At 38.4% G+C, this 22482-nt stretch overlaps 1 protein-coding gene across 1 annotated transcript in view; it reads left to right on the forward strand.

The window, feature by feature from the left end:
* Nucleotides 1-18622: 18622 nt before the first annotated feature.
* Nucleotides 18623-22482, forward strand: part of KDM3A (lysine (K)-specific demethylase 3A) — a 49985-nt gene continuing 46125 nt past the window's right edge. Inside the window, exons 1-2 of the mRNA XM_008578483.1 lie at nucleotides 18623-18670; nucleotides 19195-19410. Coding sequence (XP_008576705.1) covers nucleotides 19225-19410 — 186 coding nt within the window. The 5' untranslated portion in view covers nucleotides 18623-18670; nucleotides 19195-19224. The remainder of the gene's footprint in view (nucleotides 18671-19194; nucleotides 19411-22482) is intronic.

Consider the following 22482-nt stretch of genomic DNA (forward strand, 5'->3'; position numbering starts at 1 on the left):
AAAAAAAAAAAAAAAAAAAAAAAAAAAAAAAAAAAAAAGAATAAGTATGATTTGTAACAATATATATGCTAGTAATATTGATTTGATCAACATATGTCAACATTGAACCCCCAAAATATGTATAATCAATTATGATTCAATAAAAATTAAAAAAGAAAAGAAACAGCAGAGTGGGGGTTGGAAACTACAGGTATGTTCACCTTAATCAAGATTAATAGGTACAGGGGCCGGCCTGTGGCTCACTCGGGAGAGTGCGGTGCTGATAACACCAAGGCCCCGGGTTCAGATCCCATATAGGAATGGCCGGTTAGCTCACTGGCTTAGCGTGGTGTTGACAACACCAAGTCAAGGGTTGAGATCCCCTTACCAGTCATCTTTAAAAAAAAAAAAAATTAATAGGTACAGAGGAGAAGCAAGTGGATGGAGAAGCTCAAAAGCCATAGCAAGGATCTGTGGCTTGTTCTTTCCAGCCACTGAAAAGTTTTTGCTATGGTTGGACTGCACATCAGGAGGACCACTCTGGTGGGGTTGTATGAAGTGTGGTTTTGAGGATGACACATAGCAGGTAAGGGGATTGGTGAGGGGACTGCATTTCTATAGAGCCATATCATGTATAGCAACTATTTCCTCAAATTTGCCTTATCTTTGGTTCTAACAGCCAACACAAATGTTAAGTCAAATAATTAAGCCAATATTATACTTATGTTTTTAGAGGTGAGAAGATGTTTATAATAATTTTTCTATTAGAAAAAAAGGTGGTCTCTGAAATATTTTATTTCTCATGATACTTCCCCAGCATTTCAAAGCTAGGTTTGACTTCCCTATAACTTTCATTAAACCAGGAACTGGAATGATGAAATTCACGTTCCCCCAAATATGGAATAGATAAAACCAATTTTAATTTAGCAGAGATTTTTGGTAAGAAATGAGGGAAATGCCTTTCTTACTTTAGGCAAATAAGATGGAGTTCCAAAAGACTATCAGACTCTAAAAAAATAATGGTGAAAAGTTCTCATCCCATCCCTATTTTCTTAACCCCTTGATATCACCAGTTCAACTGTGAGCCCTTGGATAGTTTAAAATGTGTGACTCTTTGTGCCTTATATACATGCTTTGCATTCCACAAAGCAAACCATTTCTTCCTTGACATGTTAGGATAATTTTCTGTATTCTTAAAAGGAAAGTGCTATGATACTGATTTTTTTTTTTTTTTTTTTTTGCGGCTGGCTGATAAAGATACTTTGCTTTTTAAAATTAATTTTATAAATACTGTGATGGAATATGTAGGCACAACATACATAACAACAACCTCTCTTCTTTCATAATATTATCTATATATTTATATCTATTTACCTATCTATCTAATGTACATTGCTTTATCTTGTCCTCATGAATAACCCTGTGTGGCATGTATTACTGAAACAACTTTAAGCCCCGCTGAGATTACATAACGTGCCCAATCATCCGGTAAGTGATGGAGCCAGGGCACAGACCAAGGCTCATGAGTCAAAGCCGTGTTTTTTCCACTGTACAATTGCATCTCCTGTATGTGTTATTCCACCAGTGCAATTAAAAACCTTCAGCAATATTGTTAACAGCACCACAAGAAAGATCCCTCACCCACAGGAAAGATCTTAGAGGCTAAAGGGACTCTGTGGGAGATGGATCTGACAACAAAAGTAGAGTCCTGAGGGGGCAGGACCCAGAGCACAGTTGATTGTGGGTATTTTGTGATACAGATGGGAAAGCTTTGCAGAGTCTTTGAAACACCTCCCAGATCCTACTAGTACAGCCTATGCCTAAGGCAGAGCCATTAAGATGGATTTATGTTTATTTCACAGGTCATCTATTATCACTTAATTGCCTGTTTTAACATTATTTATTTTAGATCTGTAAGCTGATACTTAACCTGATAGTACTTTGACTGGATGATTGGGCATGTTATCTAATTCCAGTGGAGCTTAGTTGATTAGTAGATAGAATGCGATAAATAAAATGATATTTAAAAATTCTTCATACCAGCCAGCCACAAAAAAAAAAAAAAAGAAAGAAAATATTCTTCTTAGTTTTCTTAGTACCTTTTCGGTTTTATTTTTTTCCTGCTTTAATCTCTGATCTGATATAAGGTTTGTGGGAGGGATTCAACTTTACCTTTTTTTCAGATGACTATCTGGTTTTTGCTGTGGGACCATTTGTCTTACCATTTGTAGCCACCCAGTGTCATTCGAATCTTATTTCTATATTTGAGATTACTCTCACATTATGTGTCCTGCCACCTCAAAGTAAGATCCAAAATCAATTTCCCAGCTTCTCTTGTAGTTAGGAAGAAGGCACATGACCTAAGCTTCATCAATCAGACATGCATGTGTGAGATCTTGATTTAGAAAGAACATCACGAGAAGGCAGTTATCACCTGACTGTAGTTCCTAAAGAGGGTGATGAAGCACAGCAGAGAGACATGGAGAAGTCAGCAGCAGAAACAGCACATCCATAGTGTGAAGTGTGGTGCCAGCACCAGAAGTGGCGGAATCATTCCTTTGAATGGTAGGATGGGCTAGTCCAGTTTCCAAAAGCTTCACCTCAAAGCCTAACTCCCTGGCCCTTCTGGAAATTTTGTAATCTATTAATATTGTTTAATAATCCTTTTCTGTTAAAGCTATCTCAATTTTATTCTATAATTGCAAATTAGAACCTGACTATTATATGTGCTGACACCATTTATTGTATAATTCATCTTTTCCTATACTGATCTGAATTGCGCTTTTGGTCAACTTCTGCTTCTAAAAAGATTTACCCTCCTGCCTGAAATAAAAACAAAACAAAGCAAAACAAACAAAAAAAAACAGACAAAATATGCAGAACAATAGGTTTCAGACAGATAGTGATCCCTAGAATGGGGAAATAAATGAAGTGAGCCCTATGATTGCCCCACCTTACTTTATTGAGAGAGTTTTCAGGGCACAGTGCAAGGAGCAGGAACCCAGGCAGTGCCTGAGGTCTCTCTGAGTTGAATACAGTTGAGAGATTGGGGAGTCCAAGGCAGCTAGAGTTCAGAGGCAGAGGAACAGAGTGGAAGAGCTGCACAAAGAGAAAGTTCTGGATATCTGTAAAAGGTCCACCTTGGGTCATCAGCTAAATACTGATCAGAGCATGCACATAAGTAAACTACCCAAAGCTAGGGAAATACTGTCAATCAGTGGAATGCAATCACCAGAGATCACAGAGGGCCAGGAATAGTCGAGGGCTGGACCAGGCAGAGTGGAAAACAACATAATTTATGGGTCATTGACTAGAGTCCTTTGAAGGGCAAAATAAGCCTTAGACAAGTTGCCTCAATAGCATGGTAAAATTAGCCCTATTGTAAGGCTTGCTTGTCCCACTTAAAGTTCAAAAGCAAGCCTTGAAGGATTAAACTGTTTTTAAGTAACTTAAAAACATAGCAAAGCTCAGTAATATTTGTAGGAATACAAAAATATCCAGCACACAGCAGAGTAAAATTTATAACGTCTGGCATTTGATCAAAAGTTACCAGACACGATAATACCCATAATAAGGAGAAAAAAATTAGTTAATTGAAACAGACCCAGAAATGTCATAAATGAAAGAATTAGTAGACAAAGGCATTAAAACAGATATTATAAATATATCCCATATGATTAAGAAGGTAGAGGAAAGTATAAACAGGTGAAGGAGAGGCAAGGAAAATACAAAAAGCCCAAACTGAATTTCTAGAGATGATAAAAACCAATGTCTAAAATGAAGAATGCCATGGAAACAATTAGCAACATATTAGACATTGCAGAAGGAAAAAATTAGTAAACTTGAAGACACAGCAATAAAAATTATTGAAAATAAAACACAGGATAGAAAGAATGAAAAACAATTTAACAGAGCTTCAGAGAGTGGTGGGACAACTTCAGATGGTCTAATATATATTCAATAAGATTATCAGAAGAAGATGGAGATGGAAACACAAAATATTTGAGGAACCCCAAATTTTCCAAGTTATTTGAAAATATAAACCTACTGATTCAAGAAGCTTATCAATTTCAAGCAGAAGGACATGAATACAACTATGTCAATGTGTATCATAATCAAATTGACTAAACTCACCAGCATAGCCATGCTACAAGAAATGTTAAAGGAAGTCCTACAGGCAGAAGGAAAATGATACCAGATGGAAATATGGATCTACATAAAGGAATGAAAAACACCACAAATTGCAATGGGTAAACATATAAGACTTTTTTTCTTATTGTTGTAATATCTTTAATAGATAATTGACTTTAAACAAAAATAATAAAAACGTATTTTGGATTTCATGACATATGTAAAAGTAAAATGCAGGAAAATTAAAATGTCACAAAGTACTGATAATGGCAGAGAAAGAAGTTCAAAACTCTGTCCTTCTAAAGCAATCATTAAGTCGGCAAGCTGTCAAAATCAACTTTTACAGAACTCTGGAACATGGTAAAAACTTAACAACAACCAAGGAATGCTAAACGAAGAAAGAAGCTGCTAAATTTCAGTGAGAACATTGTAGCATTTTAAATTGCCCACCTATAATATCCAACCCTCCGGATTAGCAGCAGCCACAAAAACAAGTCTTCATAAATTTAAAAAGACTGAAATCATACAAAAAGAGAAAGGCTCAAGTTACTAAAATCAAAAATGAAAGTAGGGATATTACTATGAAACTCACAGAAATAAAAAGATTATAATAGAAAAATAATGAAAAGATAATATAATAAAAATTATAATAAAAGATTATATTTTTATTATAATTTATATTATATTATGTTATATTATATATTATTATATTATTTATTATATTATTTTATTATATTTTTATTATAATAAAAAGATTATAATATAAACAATTGTACACCAACTGTTGGGAAAATGGAATAGTTTGGTCAGGGCCCTCGCCTCCAGTCCAGTTGGGTGTGGTTCAGCATCGTTTGTAAGCAAATTGTGTGTGTGTGTGTCTGTAGTTAGTGCGCATGCACGCCAATGTATCTTTTTAGTTTTGTTACTATTCTTGTGTTCTTTAGAGTGTAGGGGAGAGAGAGAGTAGAGGTAGTTTTTAGTGAAGCCGGCGGGCAAGTGTCTGCCTTGAGTGTCTGCCCAGCGCAGCCATGCTTTCCAACCTATGGCTTCAAGGACCTTTTGGCTGATTACCTAGCTCATAGACCTGCATGAAGGGGTTTGGTGACCCAGTCTGGCCTGTGTGGGGTCTGGGGACCCAGCCTGGCATGTGAAGGGTTTGTGACCCAGTCTGTGAACGGTCTTGAGGGGTCTGTGGGCTCCAGACCCAGCCTTAGCTTTACAATTAGCCCAGTTGGTGTAGGATTACCAGCAGGTTAAAAGAGCCCAACAACTGGCCTGGTCGCCTAGCTTTACAATGGGCGTCATGAACAGGATTAAGAGCCAGACACCAACAAATTGGATAATCTAGATGAAATGGAAAAATTCCTGGAAACTCACAAACACTGAAATTGACTGAAGAAGAAATTAAACATCAGAACAGACTTATAATGAGTAAAGAGATTGAACTATACTCAAAAATCTCCCAGCAAAGAAAACCCCAGGACTAGAGGCTTCATCGATTCATTTGAGCATATTATCCCACTTTATTCCTTTTTTCTTTCCAGGTATTCGTGCCTTATCTCTGAATGCCAAGCCTTTTAAATGTTTCTCCTACTATGTGTGTGTGCCCACATTCTTCTGTGGTTATGTTTTAGTCATATAGGAGGTGCTCAGTTTATCTGAGGTGCTCAGTTTATCTGGGTTCAGGTTTCAGGAAATGCCTCTGGATTTCCAGCCATTCCCTGAGGTCTCAGGCCCCTCCTCTAGGCTGTCCCCTACAGGAAAGTTACTGTTGCTAGTTAGACCTATTTTCAGCACCAACAGAGAGAAAATGAGACCACAAGGGGCTGGCTTATGCAAATCCACTGGCTGGGAATGCTTGGTAGAGAAGGGTTGTATAACCCTAGTCGTTAAATGACCTTCCACTAGAGGTGCTAGAGGGGACAGAATATTCTTCGATATGCCTGGTGCATGTGATAGGCTGACTAATGAACATGCTCCAGAACAGACCAACTGAGCATGTGCAAGACAAAATGTTACACAACTGGGAACCACCCCCTTAATTGAATATTCATTAGACAGAGAAACTACAAAAGCCAAATCCCAGCCAAAGGCAAGGTTGTTGCTCTCTTTCCTGGAGACAACCCACACCTTTCTGGCTGAGGTGTGTATACTTTACTTTGTATCAAACTTACTTTCAGCAAGCAGCGGCTCATTCTCTTGAGCCAGCCTGCACTTTGTACTGAACTTCAAGTATGTTTTTCTTGATTTTGTGTTAGACTTGATGTGGGTCCTGCTCAGTCTCTGGAGCTATGCCACACCCTCTCTGTGGAACCTGTATTTCTTATCTGTTATGTTAAACTTGTTCTCACTCTCTACTGTGACTCTATTCTTGAATTCTTCCCTGTGTTGGAGTCAAGAACCTGGTAAGAGGACTGAGTAGGTTGAGGCTCCTACTCCCTATTGGGCCCCACGGACCCTACCTCCAACATCACTACTCACCTTCTAAGTCTTACTGGTACATTTGCTGATCTCATAGATCTTATGTCTACTATACTGAAATGGATCCTGGATGTAACAGACAGATAAGAAGGCAAGGAATCATATAATATGAGGAGGGCTATATAAAGAAGGAGGTTGGTTCAGAATACACAGGGTTTGAGAAATCAGGAAGGAACATGCAAGCAATAGATTCAAACTGTCCAGGGTCAGCTCAATGTTTATTGAGCAACTACTACATGCTAGTAACCATAGTTTCAAAGAAAGATAAGGCAGAATTGAAAAAGTCAATGCAGAATCTTAGAATGAGAAGGTAGGGAAGCCCAGTTCAGATGCAGGGATGGAGAAAGATTAGGGCTAAGGTTCAGTCAAAGGTGAGTTTGTCAGGAATCATGTTCATCCAGGGACTAAGAGTTTCAAATAGAGGATCAAAGTCAACCCAACTGTTATCAAAAGAGTAATCAAAGCAAACCATATAGAATTCTGCTTCTACTTCAAATGAAGAAAGCTTCAAGAGAATGTTTTTCTCACTGTAATGAGAATGACCTGAGATGAAAATGTATAGAATCATAGCTACTTTAAGCCCATTAGAGAGCCCTCAAAGAAACCTAATGTATGAAAATCCAAGAAGTAACAAGGACACAGGGAGTCTGAACAAACTGCCAACTCTTTTCCATAGGCCTTTCCACTGAGCTCCCAAGAACGATTAGGGTAGGAGATCTGAGAGGCTTGTTGAAGCAAGAGAATGGGAAAGCACTCTGGTTTTACACTGAATATGAAGGAACAGTGGCCTGCCACTGGGGGAGAGACAGGTAAGCAGAGAGAGATACTCTCTAAAGAATCCCCACAAACTTCAAGGCCTTTCACTGAGTATCAGGCAGCAGCCATCAATATCTTGTGAAAGGGGCAGTAGAGCTCAGCAAGAACCCCTGAGGTGCAGTCACATGGGACTTGCTGACATCTGTGCATAGGTCAAAAGATGGAAGACAATCATCTATGCACTCAGATCACAAGCACTGCTGAAAGTAAAGTTCTAATACCACTGGGCCAGGACTAGGAGTGAGGCAAATGAGGTGAATGAGGTACTTGCCTTGAGCACAAAAACGGGAGTGGGAAAATACTCAATAATCATGACAAATGATATTTTAATGCAATATTTTAAAAACTCAAAGTTTATACAAAAAGTCCATGCTGAGCAAAATTTTAAGTAAAGACAGAAATAGTTTTACTGATGTTTCTTTCTGCCTCAGTCTTCAATATGGCTTGGAACAGCACTTACTGATTCTGTACCTTTTTATACCTCAGCGAATGCCTCATTTGCCTCACTTTAGCCTTGGCCTTGACCTGCTCTCAAATAACTCAAAGTATGTGATAAACTGAATCCGACAAGCACAAAGCCCAGTCTCATTCAACTACAGACTAGATTGTCCCAACCCCCCACATTAACAGCTTGACAGAAGAAGAGATATACCCTTTTCTAAGCATAAATATCATTTACCCCAAGCTCTTCTGTTATTTGGCACATAATATTTGTCAATAAAAAATTCAAGATGAATAAAATAAGCAAGAAAATTAAGTCCACTGTCTGTCAAGAGATAAAACAGGCAGTAGGACCAGACACAGAGCTGAACCACATATTGGCATAATTAGACTCAATATTTTAAAATAACTATGATTAATATGTTAAAAAATCTAGTGGAAAAGTGGACAACAATGCTAGCAGATGAGGAATTTTCCTGGAGAGATGAAAACTATAACAAAGGGCCAAGTGGAAATGCTAGAAATGAAAAATAGATAAAAGAGATGAAGAATTCTTTTAAAGGTAGGTTAGACACAGGAATCAGTGAACTTGAATAAAAGTCATTAGAAATTACTCAAAGCAGGGCCGGCCCGGTGGCGCACTGCTACAGTGCGCCGCTTGGGAGCGTGGTGGTGCTCCCGCCGAGGGTTCAGATCCCACATACAGACTGGCCGCTCACTGGCTGAGCGAGGTGTGGGCGCAACACCGAGGGTTGCGATCCCGTTGCCGGTCCCGGTCTGGTACGGGCGCGACACTGAGGGTTGTGATCCGTTGCCGGTCATGAAAAAAGACAAAAAGGAAAAAAAAAAAAAAAGAAAGAAATTACCCGAAGTGAAACACAAAGATGAAAAAGAGTTAAAAAAATAAGAGAGAGAGAGAGTGAGAAAGAGAGAGAAGGAGAGAGGAAGAGAGAGAGAAAACATTTGAAATATGTAGAACAATATTGAATGTTTCATGTATGTGTGAATGGAGTCCCACAGGAAAAGAGAATTATAATGGGGCAGAAGACACTTGAAGAGATAATGGCTGAGAATTTTTCTAAAATTAATTAAAGACACTAACCCACAGATCTAAGAAGCTTGGTAAACCTATACCAGGTCAAATACAAAGAAAACCACACCTAGGCACATTGGAGTCAAATTTCTAAATACCAAAGATAAAGAGAATATCTTTTCTAAAAAAATTTTTGGCCATAAAACAAGTCTTAGTATACTTAAAAAGACTAAGATCATAGAAAATATGTTCTCTGATCACAATAACAGAAGGAAATTTAGAAAATTCACAAGTATATGGAACTTAAACAATACTCTCCTAAATAAACAATGTGTGAAAAGAAAAAAATCACAGGGAAATTAGAAATAAAAATCAAAGTGCAACATATCAAATTTTATAGGATGCATGGCTCATGCAGTGCTTAGAGGAAAATTTATACTTGTAAATATCTATATTAAAAATAAGAAAATTCTCAAATCAATAATGTAAACTACTACCTTAAGAAAATAGAAAAAGAAGAGCAAACTAAACCAAAAGCAAATATAAGTAGGAAATAAAAAAGACCACAATAGAAATATATGAAGTAGGGAATTAAAAAATAGAGAAAATCAACAATACCAAAAGCTGATTCTTTAAAAGGATCAACAAAATTTGCAAACCTTTAGCTAGATTGACCAAGAAAAAAAGAGAGAGGACCAAAATTACTAAAATCAGTAATAAAGCTGGGACATTATTACATTGTCATTACGGGTTTGTTTTTTTTTTTTTTTTTTTTTTGTGTGTGTGTGTGTGTGTGTGTATGTGTGTGGTGGGAAGATTTAGTTTGTTTCTCTTTCTCATTTCCATTTTTGTTCTACTGGTGGGTTTTGTTCTCTCTTGTGTATTCATGGTAATGATTTCTTTTTTTCCAGATTCCACATGCAGGAGTTCCTTAAGGATTTCTTGGAGGGCTGGTTGTGTGGTGGTGACCAACTGCAGTTTTTGTCTGTCTGGAAAATATACTATTTCCCCCTGATTTTTGAAGGATGCCTTACTGGGTGTAGTACTCTTGGCTGGCAGTTTTTTTCTTTTAGTATTTTGAATATATCATCCCATTTTCTTCTGGTCTGTAGGGTTTCTGTTGAGAAGTCTGCTGTTAGTCTGATAGAGGTGCCCTTATAGATGACTTGGCACTCTTCTCTTGCTGCTTTTAAGATTTTCTCTTTGTCTTTGAGCTTTGCCAGTTTGAACTGTAACATGTCTTGGAGAGGATCTTTGAGTTCAATGTTTTCAGGCTGAATCTGTTTGGGAATCTTTGAGCCTCCTGGATCTGAAGGTCCATGCCTCTCCCTAAACCTTGGAAGTTTTCTGTTATTATTTCATTGAATAGGCTTTCCATGCCTTTTCCTTTATCCTCCCCTTTGGAACACATGATTCAAATATTTGTGTGTTTAAGGTTGTCTGCTAGCTCTCTTAGATTTTCTTCATTAAAAAAAATTTTTTTTTCCTTTTTGTCTGCCTGGGTTATTTCAAAAAAAAACTATCTTCAAGATCAGAAATTCTTTCATCTGCTTGTTTTAGTCTGCTCTTTAAGCTAAGAGTAGTGTTTTTTATTTCATTGAGTGAATCTTTCTTTTCCAGGAGTTTTGCTACATCCTTTTTTAAAGTATTTAATCTCTGTAAATTTCCTTCTTCATATCCTAGATTTTTTTCCTCATTTCATTATGTTGTGCAGCTGAGTCTTCTCATATCTCAGTGCGTTTCCTTCAGATTGTTGCTTGGAATTCCTTTTCAGTCATTTGTAGGTTTTCCTTTTCAAGGGTCTGTATTTGAGAATGACTGTATTCTTTTGATGGTGTCATATTTTCTTGGGTTTTCATATTTCCAGTATCTCTACATTGATGTCTGGCCATCTGGTGGAGCAGGTGCTTCTTCTATTACTCTGGAGTGGGCTTTGAGGAGAGAGACAGCCTCTTCTTTTTATGGTCTCCACTGGTGATTATCCTTGTGTTAATGCAGTCAAGTGTCTGGCAGGCCACCTGCACAGTGGCTCTGGCTACTGCTGTGGCATCAAGCCACTTTTGCAGCAGCTGTGGTTATGGCAGTATCTGTGGTGGGCCACCTGAGCAGAAGTGGTGTTTTTGGCATGCTCCTTGCCTGCTTCTGGGTGGGGATGCTGCCCTTGGTTTACGTTACTTATGAAAAGTGTTTTTCATACAATTTTGTATGTATTGTGTATATGTCCCATAGTCAAATTAATGACTTTGATGTATGTTCTAAAGTAAAATGAATAATACAAAAATTAATAATATCCTTAGTTATAACCATAATGAGTACTGGCATTGCTGCTAAGTGACATTTTTTACTTTTCTCCTTATGTTCTCTATATTGTACTACCCAAACCCCAGTATTATTGAGATGCTTTTATAAAAATATTTTTAAATCTTTTATAACTTGTGTACATTTTTTTTGTTGATAAAATCACACATTGAAACATATAATGCAACTCAGTGGAATACATATCAAATTCTTAAGTTAGTATAACCAATAGGCAGAAATGCAGATATCAGATTATTCCCTTTATTGGTCTGTATGCCATTTAAATTACTGAATAAATTATTAATATATTTTTAAAAGTTCATTAGGCTGAAGGGAAATTATATCAGATAGAAATCTGGTTTTGCAGGAAGGGATGCAGAAAGGGTAAAAATGTTGGAAAATATAAAAGCAGAGCAGAGAAGGCAAACCAAAAACTTAAAATCCAAATATATTCATAGTAGCCAAAAACTGAAAACAGTCCAGGTATCAACAGAGCATGGACACACAAACTGTGACATATTTAGACAATTGAATACTACCCAAAACAAAAAGAAACAGACTTATTACAGATGTAATCACATGGATGAATCTCAAAAACATGCTGAGTAAAGGAAGCTAGAAGCTACTATTTTATTTAAATTAAATTCAAGAACAGGAAAAGCTTATTTATGATGACAGAAATCAGAACAAAGGTTACTCTAAGATGGGGTATTGACCAGAAAAAAGTATGAAAGAACATTCAGGGGTGATGGAAATGTTCTGTATCAGGGTTTGGCAAATCTTTTCTGTAAGTGGCCAAAGAATAAATATTTTAGGCTTTGGAGGTCATACAGTCTCTGTTGCAACTACTCAACTTAACTATTACAGCATGAAATCAGCCATAGATGAAACATAGTCAATGGGTATGGCTGTGTTCTAATAAAATTTTCTTTAGAGACAGTCAAATTTGAGTTATATGTAATTTTCATGGGTCACAAAATATTATTGTTTTGGCTTTTTTTTTGAAGCATTAATAAATGTAGATGCCATTCTTCACAGACTGTAGAAAATTAGGCAGTGAGCCAGATTAGTTTGCTAACCCCTGTTCTATACCTTGATAGGAGCATGTGTTATATGGATGTATGCATTTGTAAAACTGATAAAACTGTTAAGACCTTTGCACTTCTCTGGATGTAAATTACTCTTCAACAGAAAAAGGCTTTAAAAAACAGAACAAAACCCAGAAGCAGCGAACTTAGTGCTGATGTGTTGCTTTGTTGCTTCCTCACACAGGGCACCATTTTGTTGCTTCGCCCCCCATGGATTTGTCACCCCACTTCCCCTGGGTGACGGAGATGCAAAGGATTACTCAAAGCCCATCTCTTCTGAGCAGTGAGAGGCCCCGAAGTGGTTAACTTCCCTTGGGAACGCTCAAGTGAGAGGCTTCCCTTCCTCAGGAAATTAACCCCGAATTGGGGTTCTCTTCCTGCACTTATTTTCCAGACCAGGAAGTTACAGGAAGAGACATAGGTGGGGTTATAGTTTAACAATATAGGCTGGTAACTTTCAGTGAAACAAGTCAGATGACATTCCATTAGACAATTAAGTGATCTTACAGCAATTTCTCAGTATCTTTACATAACAATCAGTAACTAGTCTGTCCTTGAGCCAGCAACCTTGCCACAAATCTTAATCTTACACCAGAGACTTTATAGCCTGAGGAAAATTTACAGTCCTTCACAAGGTCAATATTTGAAACTGCAAGACTTTGGAAAACCAGGCCCTGTGAAGTACATTTGCTTTAAGAATCCTCTACACTGATGCTCTATGCTGGCTTCATTAATTGCCACCGGTGCATTGCATTAACAGAAATAGCACAGACATTTACATTTTCATGCAAAACATTTATTCTTGTGCTATTTAAGAAGAACAGATTTAGGCAAAAAAAAAAAACAAAAAAACCAAAAACCCCAGTTGTTTTGCAGTTGAGGAATCAATGTCCAAGCAGATTTCAAATTTTCAGTTGCTTTCCTTCTTTTCTTCTTTTGGCAACTAGCTGGTACAGGGATCGAACCCTGAACCTTGATGTTATCAGTTTTTAACTTTCTTAAAGGCTTTTGGAAACTTCTGATGCCCTTTGGAGTAAGAGTCAAGATGGTCAGTGGCAGGATTTTGACTGGAATGTATATGCTGGAGCTCAGATAACAACTTTTACTAATCAGTAGAAGTGATTTCTGGACATACCTAAAGGCTAAAATATATTTGTGGGCGTGTCAATATCTTGCTGCCCAGTCTTCTATCTGTCTTGACCTCAGTGTGTCTTTTGACCTCATTGCCTGGTCCTCTAAGTTCAAAGTCTCTATCATTTCCAGGAGGTATCTCCTGGTTTTCTTCCTTTTTCTAAGATATATCTTGGTCTCTTCAGTGCCCACCACTGGTACCTGCTTGCATGCTTGTCTCGTGCTCCTCAGGCTCTGCTACTCCATGCCAAGCTTTCCCCCCTGTGAACAGTTTCTGTACTCTATTTGGGCTTTAACATACCACACTAGGCTTCCCCCATTCATGAATAGCCTCCTTACCCCATTTGGACTCCAGTTATCCCTTGCTTAGTTGATCTTCTGTGCATCTACCCTTCTAACCCCAATTGGGTTTTGACTCCCCATTCCACGCTAATACTCCTTACTCTTTTAAGCTCCAACATCCCATGCCAGGAAGCCTTTTCTTATGAAAACCTACCTTGCTTTGCTCCTCCTAGTGGTTTTAGGACTGGAATGTTCAGGAAGAGTAAGGGAAAGAGAAAAAGAAAGTAAAAGGGAAGGAACCTTAAAATATTTTACTAGATTTTTAAATATTTACCTTTTAGATCTACCTGGAACTTATTTTTTGTGAATGTTGGTAGGAATCTGACTTTGCTATTTTTTTCTAATAGATAACCAACAGACTCTAAAGCATGTATTGAATAGCTTATTGTTTACAATCACTGGAAATATTGTTAATCATTAATTTTTCATATATACATGGGTCTCTTTCTGTATTCTCTTAACTATTTATATATTTCTACCTTGAGTTTTTCATTCATTCATTGTTTAATTTGAGGAGAAATGACATTTTCATTTCATCAAGTCACATAAAGAGATGAAACTTTTCAAATCTCTTGTTAGACATGTCAGTAAAGTCTTATAGTTTTCTTCACATAGGTTTTGTTCATTTCATATTGTTTATTTTTAGATATTCTGTGGTTTTAATTATTATCAGTGATTTCTTTTTTCTACTGTATGTTCTAATTGATGTTTGTTAAGGAGTAGGAATTCTTCTGATTTTTGTTTGTTAATCTTTTATTATACTACCTTCTTGACTCATATTAATTCTAATAATTAATGCTCTTGGCTTGTCTTCAGATTGTATGGGTTTTAAAAAATTCCAATATTTATATCGTGTTTATTTTTCTTGTCTTATTACATTAGCAATTAACCTCTATTACAACTTAAATAGTAGCAATAACATTGGGCATCCTTATCTTGCTCCTGACTTTAGTGGAAATCCTTCTAAAATTTTACAATTACATATGATGTTTAAGTATTTTTGGTAGATATCCTTTGCCAGTTATGGAAGTTTTCTTCTATTCATAATTCATTAAGATTTTTTATAATGAATGAAAGTGAAGCTTTATCAAACATATTTTGTATATCTTACTGAGATAATCATATGTGTTTTTTTCCTTTAATCTGTTAATGTAGTAGATTCATTAACTGGATTTTAAAATATACTTTAAATTTCAAAAGTACTTACATTCACCTTATAAAAATGATAGAATTACAGAGGGTGGGGAAATGGGGGCATGGGTGGTGAAAAGACACACATTTTTAGTTAGACAGGAGAAATAAGCTCGAGAGGTCTATTGCACATCATGGTGACTGTAGTTGATAATATATTGTATATTTGAAAGTTGCTAAGAGTAGATTTTAAATGTCACCACAAAAAAACAATAAGTATGTGAGGTAATGCATATGTTAAAGAGCTTGATTTAGCCATTCCACAATGTATACATATATTAAAACATCATGTTGTATACCATACATGTATAAAACTTTTACTTGTCAATTAAAAATAAATAAATACAAAAAAGAATGACAAACATTACTAATTATCTTTGACAAATACCCCCAATTCTAGTGCGTACCTCCTAATACCAGTATCCATTATTATATTTAATATAAATATTTATAGAACATATATAGTTTTGTTTTCATATGTGTATTTTTAAATAGTACCAAATGCAACTTTCTTTTTCATTCAAAATGTGTTTGGGTAATCTGTCCTTATTGGTACATCTAGATATTTTTCATTCCTTTTTAAAAGCTCTACAGCTTTTCAATATACATATCACATTCCATTTATTCACTTTATTTATTCATACCCCAATTGAAGTACATTTAGATTATTTCTAATTTTTTACAATACCTAATTATGCTGAAATGAACAGCATTGTAGATGTCTCTAGTTCATGTGTGTGTGGGTATTTTTCTAGGGTAGATATCCTACATTCTTAGGTTTCTAGTAAGATTAAGAGTATTTTTTAAAATCATGAATGGGTATTGAATGTAAGTGCATGCTTTTAATATTAATAGTTTTCTAGGTAGTTTAGAAACACTTTTGACTATAGGTGTTTTACGTGAGTGCATGCTCTTTTTAGCCTCTATTAAAATGAACATATAATTTTTCTCTTTTAACCTGTGGTGATGAATTATAGTAATTTTCTAATCTTGAAGTATTCTTATATTAATATGGTAACCCTAATTAATCATGGTGATTATTTAAAGAAATATATTCCTGAATTCAATTTGCTGATATTTCATAAGAGTTTTCCATCTATGTTCACAAGTGTACTGGAACCATAGTTTTTCTTGTACTCTACTGGCTAAGGTTTGGTAATAAGGTTTTGCAAGTTTTATAAAATGCATTGGATACCTTTCCATCTTTTCTAAACTCAGGAACTATGAATATAGCACAGGAATTATATGTTCATTGAGGTTTGGTAGAACTTGTCCCTTAGCAATTGTTTTTCAAATTAATAGTTAATTACGTAATTGAATTTTCCATAGCCTTGCTTATTTCTTAAGTCTATCCAAGTTGCTTATTTCTGGGATAGATGCATTTGTATCTTTTATTCAGATTAAAAATTGTCTAAATTTTCTCATACTTAGCTCACCTGGTTAGGGCATGGTGGTGATAACACCAAAGTCTAAGGTTGATCCCTGTACTGGCTAGCTGCCAAAAAGCAAAACAAAACAAAACTCACAGTTCTAATAGTATTAGCTTAGGCTAATAATGATGTCAGATTATGATTATTATAGTTTAGGCTAATTTCACGGTCATAATAGTTCAGAAGTACATATTATTTTCAAGGACTTTATCCTTTATTAATTTAAATTCCTTTCTCTTTTGATGTTTTTACAGACAGCCCCCAATTTACAATGGTTTCACTTATGATTTTTTGACTTTATGATGGTGTGAGAGGTGATACACATTCAGCAGAAAGTGGTACAATACTCTCTGCTGATGTCACAGAAAGATGCAGCTCCCAGTCGACCACCTGATCACACACAGGGTAAACACCTATACTGTACAGTGTACTGTGTTGCCAGGTGATTTTTGCCCAACTGTAGGCTAATATAAGTGTTCTGAGCACATTTAAGGGAGGCCAGGCTAAGCTATGATGTTTTATAGGTTACGTGTATTAAACACACTTTTTACTCACAATATTTTCAACTAACAATGATTTATTGGGATGTAATCCCATTGTAAGTTGAAAAGCGTCTGTACTTTCAAATATACTAATATTGCTATATTGATTTCCTTTGCTTACCATTTAATTAAATTTTTAGACCAATATTCTCAAGCTTCCTGTGTTGTATGAGTTTGCTTGTGGTCAATATTCAGCTGGATTTTGTTTTTAATCCAAACTATCTTTTTACATTTATGAGTAAAATTAACTCATTTATATTTATTGTAAAGATTGATGTTTAGACTTACTCTTCTTGTTTTATTATTGTTTTTTAATTACTATATTTTCTTCTACTTTTTTTGCTCTTCCTGTTCCTATTGCTGCTTTCTGTGGGTCTGGATAGGGGTTTTTTTGTTTGTTTTATTTCCTCCCTTTCTAATGGTGTGCCAATTATAAATCCAGTTTAAATCTTCAGTGTTATTCTTAACTCCAAAAACTTAATCTAAGGTCACATATTCCAAACATATATATTTAAAAATCAATGCCTGGAGTTAATTTGCATCTATAATCCCTTATCTACCTTTCTGATTCCCAGTTTTTACACTTGCAAAATTGGGAGCATGAGTTCTTCACTTGTTATCTTAAGGATTAAATGTGATGCCACGTCAAGCACCAGCCTTTATAAAAAGGTTTTCAATTCCATTTCTTCTTCATTCAACCAAAAAACTTAAGGTCCAAAGCCTTTTATCTCCTTTTATCTCCTCTGTCCTTCAAAGTCACCTTCTCTCATACCCCTTGCATCATAATGGCCTTCATCTACTCTTTCAATTTCTTTGTAAGTCTAAGAATTTGTTCTCATCACCCCTTTACATTATAAAAAAATCCCAGCCTACATTGTACTGAATGGCCTCTTTTGCTCTAGATTTAATGAACGTCATTTCCCAGTAACTCCATGCCTTTCTTCATTTATCCTTCAAAATGGCGGACTTTAGACTTCCAAGATCAGCACCACGTGCGCCTGCGCCTCCCGCGGCCATTTCACCCAGCAGCCCAAGCTCCAGCTTCTGCTCCGCAATGCGCCTGCGCACGAGCCCCCAGAGCACTATCGCTCCTCCCTCTAGCTGAGTACGCTTGAAACCGCACGTTCCCTTCCCTTCCCTCCCCCGCTGACTCTGCGCCGCCCTCACCCCTTTCCTGTGAGATTCTTCCGCCAAGTGGAAGGTCTATCTTCGGTCGACAGCATACGCACTTGGAGAGCAATCTAGTAGGCACTTACAGACCTGGGGTTTGCCATTCGGTCTTATCTGTGCGCCACGGCAGTTTCCCTCCAGGCCCCAAAGTTGATAACCGATTTCGCGGGACTTTTTTTGCATACCAGGAGGCAACAAACAGAAAGAATGGGCCTATGGCGGAGGGATCTCTCGCTCACTCTCCGTGTACTTTAACCTAATGGGGGTCGTCCGGGAGTCGACAGGGGGAGGGGAAGGGGAGGAGACAGCCAAGGAATTGTTTTTTTCTCTCGCCCCGCCCTCGGCAGGTCGGCCAATGGAGATGGGCTGTTTCCCCCCGAGCCTCGCCCAACTTCTTTGCCTCAGCCAATGAGCAGCGGAAGCGGCTCCAAGGGGGCGGGCCCGGGAGGCTGTGCGTGTCTTGTGAGAGCTCTCGAACCAAGTCAGAGCTAGAGTCGGCGGGGCGGCTGGGGACGGCGGCTGCCGCCGGTGACTCAGGGAGGAGGGAGGCGGGGTAAGAGCGCTGCGGCCTCGACTGCGGGGAGAGGAGGAAGAAAGGTGAAGGCGCCGACCCCGCGGCCCCGCCGACCCCGCGCCACGGCGCAGGCCCGGGCGAGGGGCTCCGGGGGCCCGGCGGCCGGGAAGCGGGGTGCCGGGGCGGGGCGGCGGGGCAAGTGCGGACTCGCGGGCTCGCCCACCCTTACCCGCGGGGCCGCTCAGGCGGGGACCCGGCCGCCTAGGACAGGCCCTCTGCATTGGGGGCCTTTTCTTTTCCGGGGTGAGGGGCGAACACTTTAAAATCCGCTTCAGTCCCAGCGAATTCTCCCCTCACTCCCGCTGCGTTTCGGCTTGAGGTTTTGGAAAAGCGAAACTTGGGACAGCGAGGGTCACGCGGCGCTTGGGCCCGTATTTGCGTTGGGGGACGGAGTCGGGGGGCGGGGAGAGGTCGGGTGCGGGGTCCGCCTCGGGTCGAGCCCTCGGCGTAGGGTTAGGACCCCTCCACCCGCCCTAGCCCCCGCCATCCTATCCCGGTGTCCTATCTCTGGCCGCCCCCACCGCATTTTGTTTTTGTGTTTTTGCAGGGAGGAGCCCTTCCTGCAGGCGTGGAAACCATGGTGCTCACGCTTGGAGAAAGTTGGCCGGTATTGGTGGGGAAGCGATTCCTCAGTCTGTCCGCAGCTGACGGCGGCGACGGTGGCCACGACAGCTGGGACGTGGAGCGCGTCGCCGAGTGGCCCTGGCTGTCCGGGACCATTCGAGCTGTCTCCCACACCGACGTTACCAAGAAGGATCTGAAGGTAAAACCAGCTCCTGGGCCTCGGCAGCCGGACGTTTCTCAGTTACCTTGGTAACGCGACAGTCGGCCCCCTCCCTCCCTTTTCTGAAAACGGAGGCCAGAAAGTTGGCCTCTGATCTGAAGATGCAGAAAACTAGACCTTGAAAAGTCTTTGAAATGGCTGTGTGGAGCCGAGATGTGTTTGGCCTGGAGTTCTTGGCCGCCTGCGTTTAATAATGGGCTTAGGATTGTTCAGACACGCTTGATTAATGCCGGCGCTGTGCCCCACGAGGACTCTGATTATTTCTCCAAAGGGAGGAGTATTGTTGATATTAGGTTGGGCAAGTGGATGATGTTTGGAATCATTAAGAATTGAGGGTTAGTGCTTGGGAGTGCTTAGAGTGGGTTTTTTTTATTTTTATTTTTTTTGGTTTTTCCTAATTTCTCCCATCAACTTTAAAAAAAAAAAACTTTCAGACTTGTTAAACATGAAGTGTGAGTGTAGAGGGAGGAGCTTAGGTCTGTTTGGCATGTTAGAGTGGGAATTTGTCCGTATATGGTGGGTCATGGCAAGAGTGGGTTCCTGGTTGTCTATGATGAGTCTGTGGGTGGTGTGGGATATGACCATGTATGGAGGTTTGGGGGTGGAGCTGCCCAATATATGGTGTATTGGAGGAATGGCTTCAGAAATGAAATACTGCACTTGGGTGTGTTTGGGGGGGGTAGAGGGAAAGAAATGAGAACAAGTGCGGCCCGTGATTTTTTTTTTTTAAATCAATGATATTTGGTACTTTTTTCTGTTGGATCTTTTCAAAGAGAGATGAATTCTGATTGTACTCCCTAATAGAAATATTGGTGCTAAAGGATTGTCGGGGAACACCCAGTGAGGAAGTCATTGTATCAACAAAGACTCCTTTGTGCAAAAATAACTGAAAAAAGATTCCTAACAAAGACTCCAAAGTGATGATAACTTGAAGGAAGCTTGTCAGAACAGAAGATATTTCCACCCTGGGTAGTGGATGTGTTTCAGTGTCTTCACTTGGTCATCATTGCTTTTTCTTGAAAACTATGCTCAAATAGAGGGAGCAGGTTTTATCATTGGCAGTTGGATATGTTGATTTCTGAAACACTGTTTATTTGAACAGTTTCAGGGTGACAGTGCATGCCCAAACCGGCATTAGTTTTAAAAGCGTTGTGGGAAAGGGAAATGTAGTTATATATTTTAAAAGCTCTACTGTGTGCCTTGTCTTTATATTGAAAAGGGTGAGTGACCATTGAGCACTTAACGACATGCCAAACATCATGCCAAGTACTTTACAGCCATTGCTCTTATTTAATCCTTATAGCAGTTGTTTGGGGGTACTAATATTGCCACCATTTTACAGATGAAAACACTGTTCTTCGGAGAGATAAAGTATCTTTCTTGCCCAGGGTTACATACCTAGGAATTGACATAGCCTGTATTCTAACCCAGGAAGTTTTATACTCCAGAGGCTACTACCTTAAACACCTTGCCCAGTGATCAAGAGCTATGCCGCAAAAAGTCTCTTGTCATACGCTGTGAGGTTTGGTTTTTCTCCTCTGTTCCACTCATTCTACCAAATCAGGTTTTGATGTTCATAGAGATGATGTATTGTGGTGCAGGAGAGCCAACCTATTTAGGCTAATAACCTTTCTACATAAAATGGGCTTTGTATAGTAGATACTGTGTTTGTTGTGTTTTATTTCACCTGCTAAGTAAATTTTTTTTTTAGTGTACTTATTTTTATATGTTATGAATGGAAACATTTTATTTAAACTTTGCAGTCTTTAGTTCTTTGGCAGATGAGGAGAGACTATGCCTTCCCTTCCCTTCCCTGGCGCTGATTGAGGACCTGTTGGGTTAGGCAGGCAATCTAAAAGGTCCTTTACATGTATTTTTTTAAATCTTCATCACCCCTTCCCCATTCCCCACTACTCCCATACTTTAAGGAGATGGTGGTATCTTCATTTTCTGAATGAAGAAATATTTTTAGGAAAAGGAGTCTTGTCCAGATTTGCATATTTAGCTACTAAGTGATGGAGGGAAGATTTGAATCCAGCTTTGACTGTGTGTCTTCTCCACTGCACTAAAATGCCTAATCTGGAGACACCGGGGATTTCAACTCAAGAACGGTTTTGGCTATGTTGGATTTTTGCCTTACCTGCAGACTTCACACCTTAGCCCTCGTGTAAAGCACAAATCTGTATTTCTTTTCTAATCATGATTTATCACTACATTCCTTAGTTGAGTATCAGGTGAAATAATTGGCTTAAAGTTAAGGGCGCTGTTGTATTTAACAAAAAACTAGGATTGTGAAACACTAGAACCAAATTGTGCTTGGTGAGATGCAGGCAGGAATCAAGTAACTAATACCATGCTTACACCTGGGCTTTGGGGCATTGAGCTTTTTGGGGGGGTACTGGGAGCTGAGGTGAATATGAATAAATAAAATTTAAGTAGTATGTAACTGTTTTCTTTGTATTAGTACAAATATAAGTCTGTCTAGGCTGGCTGGCTTAGTTGTAGATGATATTGAGGCCAAAGCTTGTTACTTTGTTTTACCTGGAGAGAGACTAACAAATTCACTTAGATGACAAAAAGACAATACTTTTAGTAGTTGATTACAAAGAAGTTAAGGTGAAGACATAACAATAGGTAATAATGATTAAAGGGCTATTGTGTGGCAAGGACTTCATTTATTCCTCACAAATGTCATAGATGGTAAACTGCATTTTTTAGTGTCAGAAATTGAGGCTTAAAGAAGTTAAGTAACTTGCCGGAGTTTGTCTGCAAACCTTAAACATTAGGCTTTAATATTCAGGTAGAGAGAGGTTAGAGCAGTTTATTATTTTGCTTAGCCTAGCACCTACACCACTGTTTGGTACATAGTTTGTGCTCAAATATTTGAATGAATAAATGAATAAATCATAAAATTACTATCTCTTATGGAGAAACAGTTTAGAAGTAATCTCTGATGGGGCAGTGGCATTCCCTTCATCTGGAATAACAACAGATCTTAATTAGATGTGATTATAAGGACCTTTGTAATTTTATTTTTGTCCTGCTCTTTCT

This window comes from Galeopterus variegatus, unplaced genomic scaffold (genome assembly GCF_000696425.1).
Source record: "Galeopterus variegatus unplaced genomic scaffold, G_variegatus-3.0.2 Scaffold1695, whole genome shotgun sequence".
NCBI lineage: Eukaryota > Metazoa > Chordata > Mammalia > Dermoptera > Cynocephalidae > Galeopterus > Galeopterus variegatus.